The sequence below is a fragment of the Brachypodium distachyon genome, chromosome 3 (genome assembly GCF_000005505.3).
Source record: "Brachypodium distachyon strain Bd21 chromosome 3, Brachypodium_distachyon_v3.0, whole genome shotgun sequence".
Lineage (NCBI taxonomy): Eukaryota > Viridiplantae > Streptophyta > Magnoliopsida > Poales > Poaceae > Brachypodium > Brachypodium distachyon.
The window spans coordinates 39,739,104-39,743,517 of record NC_016133.3 but is presented as its reverse complement, the minus strand read 5'-3'; the positions used below and the strand labels follow the sequence as shown (position 1 = coordinate 39,743,517).

General features: G+C 45.2%; 1 protein-coding gene and 1 long non-coding RNA gene across 2 annotated transcripts; both read right to left on the bottom strand.

Moving 5' to 3' along the window:
• On the bottom strand, positions 1–435 carry LOC104584225. The gene has a single exon (XM_010238414.1). The coding sequence runs from the start codon at positions 433–435 to the stop codon at positions 1–3; it is 435 nt and encodes a 144-aa protein (XP_010236716.1).
• A 2,327-nt stretch (positions 436–2,762) lies between these two features.
• On the bottom strand, positions 2,763–3,916 carry LOC100823485. Its single transcript, XR_731657.3, has 3 exons — positions 3,616–3,916; positions 3,277–3,353; positions 2,763–3,185 (listed from the first exon to the last, which is right to left on the bottom strand). It is a non-coding gene; the product is annotated as an uncharacterized LOC100823485 (long non-coding RNA).
• Positions 3,917–4,414: the final 498 nt, after the last annotated feature.

The following is a 4,414-nucleotide window of genomic DNA, read 5'->3' as shown; positions in this document are numbered from 1 at the left end:
TTACTGGCGGCCGCCGGTAGTGGTGGTGGTGGCGCTTCTGGGGATGCCGCCGCCGCAAGCGCGGGCGACGAAGGGAGCGTAGAAGCGGCCGAACGGGGAGCCGGGGAAGAGGTCGCGGAGGCACTTGTCGCCGAGGCTCCGGAGCACGCCACAGCATGCCGGGCCGACGCGGACGGCGGGCTCGGGGGAGGCCAGCCGCCGGAGGAGATCCCCGGCGCAGGTCTCGGTCGCCTGCACCACCGCCTTCCAGCATTCAGCCGCCGCCGCCTCGCCCTCGTTGACCGGGAATGGCTGCGGGGGGAATGGCGCTGCCGGGACGGCGGGACGCCCGGGAGTGGCCGTTGGGGTAGTCGGTGTCGTTGCGGTGGGTGCAGCTGCAGCGAGGAGGAGCTGGGTTGCGAGTACGAGCAGGGTGATCTTGCACTTGGAGGCCATTGCTGCGTGTTTTCTCGGCGCGTGTTTGCTACTATATTACTAACCTTTGTGTTTCTGTTGCTACGGATCGAACAATGGCGTGTGTGTGAGATGGTGCTGAGATGTTGTGATAGCATAGGAAATGGTTGAATGTTATACAGCGGGTGGTGAAGTTGGAGGAAGTTACGCGAATGGCTTGAATTGACGTGCTCTGTTATACTTTGAGCTTAATTGCATTGGAGTTTCTCGGGTGGAACTGATTGGGATTCAAAAATCTAATAAATCGGTTTTCGTTACGAGGAACGGAGTTATTCTGCACAGGTCGGACTGTATTTCACAGCGGTTCAGCAAGAGAGGTCAAAGGCTTTTAAAACTTTGTAGTTTAACGTGGAACCCACATTGGTGGAATTGATTGGGATTAAAAAATGAGTCCGTCTATTGACCACAGACGCCTGGTTTTTCTTTTAAAAAGTAGTCACCTATTATTTTGGTAAAAAGCAGTCGCCTAGTTTTTCACCAAAAACCAGTCACATTTTATCTGAGCCGTAAAACAGTCAAAAGAAGTTTTTGTTGAGCAAACTTCCTTTTTTTTCTTTCTGCAAACGGACATTGGCAGACCTGAAAAAATCAATCTAATTTCTTCAAGGATACACAAAAATCATCTTCTTGGTATCATATTACAGATTTATGAAGACTACATGTAAGATCCTAGCTGCAATTGCACCTGACCAAAGCATTGCAATTGCATTTTAAAAAGCTTCACTTGCACCTATTCTGGACAGGCCCAGTTGAATAGAAACCACAAAATCTAGGCCCATTCTAAATCTATTCCGGTCCTATTTTGGCAACGAACAACAGAGCACAAAACTTTAACGTACATGGGTACCGAACTAAGACAGGAAGGATCTACCCTTACCGGAATTCAAGAGAAATGAAATTCAAAATTCAAAAAATATGGGTAGAGCTTTAAGAAGAGTATAGGTAAGGATATCTTTGCTGCAATTGCAAGTGGCCATATTTGAAATATCTATTCAAAAAACAAACCATTGCAAAAGCTACAGATGCCGAACAAAATCTGGGGATTCAATTTGCATTGTAGAAGCATTGTAATTGCAAAAATTTAAAAACCATTGCCATTGCAAAAAACAAAGAGGATGCATATATATGTCAGATCTATTGCAACTGCAAGTTGGAAAACAAGAACACCACAGCTCGACATTGTTCATGGCGGTGGCTGGGAGAAGAAATGGAGGACACAAAATTCATTGAACAACTCCAAACAGAAATCGAACCCAAAATTCATTGCACAAACAGAAATCGAACCCAAAAGATCTAAGAAAGAACTGGAGCTTGGACACATGGAAAATCCTACCGTATATTCAAATTTCAGTGGTCTGAACTCCTGTGCAAGGCATAAACACAAGATTAACAAATGCTGATTTTCTAGGGCTTCTTAATCAGTTAGCATACTAGGAGATGTAGTCAATAGCAGCAAGAAATTCAAGTTTTCTAGATCACACATTATTACCTCCCCAATGAGGTATGCAGTACTACCCCACCCCCACAACCCCCTAGAAACTACATGGTTTATGCAAAGACATGGATTGATGCAAATGCTTATGCTTTCAGTTGCAATTGCAGCTTGCCGTGACTTCAATCGCATTGAAAGAAAGATACAAAAGGAGCAGGATACAGTGACAAGAAAAGCAAATGCTTATGCTTTTAGCTGCAATTGCAGCTTGCCATGACTTCAACAGGAGAAGTGCAATTTGATTTAGAAGAGGCTACAATTTAAAAACAGATTCCTAGAAGAGAAGGACGAAACAAAATAGAGCTTATCTTGGTTATTGCGACCATCTAAATCAATAACTTGTAGCGCGGCTGAGATTGTCAACCTAAAAATCGCAAAATAAAATAAAGACACTAAAAAATATGCAGAAGGCTGAAGTACAACAGTGCCATTACAAATTGAAAAGGGTGCAACATTGAATGAAAACAAGTAGAGGAGGCGGTGCGATTGCAACTTTGCAATATTATGATTGCAGCGATAGCATAATGCAAAACTTGTACATGAGAATGCAATTTAAAAATAGACAAAGCATTCTACAAAGAATGACAAAGAAGAATATAATTTCAATGATGCTTAAAGCTAAAGGGTGCAAAAACAAGCACCTCATCTATGACAGATTTCATAATGGCTAATAGATATCAAGCAATTAAATTGCAAGCAAAACAAAATGGATAAAGCTAGAATTGCAATAGAGAGGAAAACAATGTGATTAAAAATTGACACGAACCACAATTCAATTGATTCAATACACTGGAGACACATAACCTTTGTAACAGGCTAAAACCAGCAACCATACGCTTCCTATTAGAGATAAAGCAGAAAATGGCCATAAATTTGGATTAAAGTCTCGCTATAGTTCTTAAATAAGTTATTTTCAGTGGGCATATCAGAAACAAAACCACAATGACATCATCAAGTCATAATGCACGAACTGAACTACCCATAGTCTGAATCGCTACTACTGCTAACCGGGGTTTCAGATTCAGAAAGGGTTCAAAAACCCTACATCACAAACAGCAGTGCAACCCGCAACACAAACCCGCCACGAATTAAACACCTCACCAGCCGGAAAATCTCCCCCGAAAATACACACTATCATGTGCGCCCAAATCTGCCACAAAACCTCAGGAAGTAACCTACTGAAATAGCCATTTCGTCTGGACAGAGGCTACTGACGGCCACGAGCAGACGCCACATCCACCTGAAGAAAAGGGAGAAATCCACCACCAAAAATCGTGAGTAAGCAAATGAGTACAACCAATTTGGACATCTAACAGAACAAGCAAACTCACCTGACAACTGATTAGAGCTCACCGACGACCAGCACGAAATAACCCCGGTCGCCTCTGTCGTATTCCACTCGCCACACCTGAGCCAACGACGCAAAAATCAGAGCTAGCCAAAAATTGGGGAGAAGAGGCACCGCAAATCACAAGGACCGCCAACCACGCCAGGGGATTCACCAGAGGCCGGCGGAAAAGCAAACCCCGCAACCGGCGAGCGCGAATCGAACCCCTCGACTCTGCAGTGTTCACCTTGCCATACCACCAGAGCCAAATCAACGGCAGAAAAGCGGGAGCACGCGAGCCACAAAAAATCGCTCGACGGAGAAGGAAGAGTGCGGAACTCACCGGAGAAGGACAGAGAGGAACCCCCACCGCCGACGAGCGCGAATCAAACGCCTATGAAACCTTCACCTAGCCATGCCCTGAGCCAAGGAGAAAAAACAACAAAAAAACAGCAGCCGAAACGCGGGACTAATCGCAGAGGGGGAGCCGGGGAACTCACCGGAGTGCGGCAGCAAGCAAATCCTGCCGACGGCGAGCAAAATCGTTTCTCACCGCTCACCCTCTCAAGAAACTCGTGGTCTGGAGCGGAGCAAAAATTCAAAGAAAGCAGTACGAGCCTGGAAAGAGAAGAGACAACTCGACCAAACTTTTCACCATCTTGATGCGTGGATCCGACAGTCCAGAAATCGCGTGATGTGCAAAAAAAAAAAAAAAACAGGCGCCTGGTGTATAGCAAATCTGTTAAAAAATCTAAATGGGTTTTCGTTACGAGGAACGGAGTTATTCTGCACAGGTCGGACTGTATTTCACAACGGTCAAAGGCTTTTAAAACTTTGTAGTTTAACGTGGAGCCCACATAACATTCAGAAAATTTAGGCAATACTCGGATACTGGAGAAAATGGCAGTGAGCCTGAGCAATTTCGGGTTTGCGCCATGGGTCCATGGCTACGTACGTCCGAGCCGCTGGTCCAGTAAGGCTTTAGAAGGCCCATAAAGGCAAAAGAAGTTGACCTAGTGCTGAATGCTGGGTCGGCTGGGCCTAGTAAGCCCACATAAGGTCAATTATTCTGCCCTTTGCTAACCGCTGGCAACGCACTTGATTGACGTAACTTTCTCTCTCAAAAAAAAAACTTGATTGAC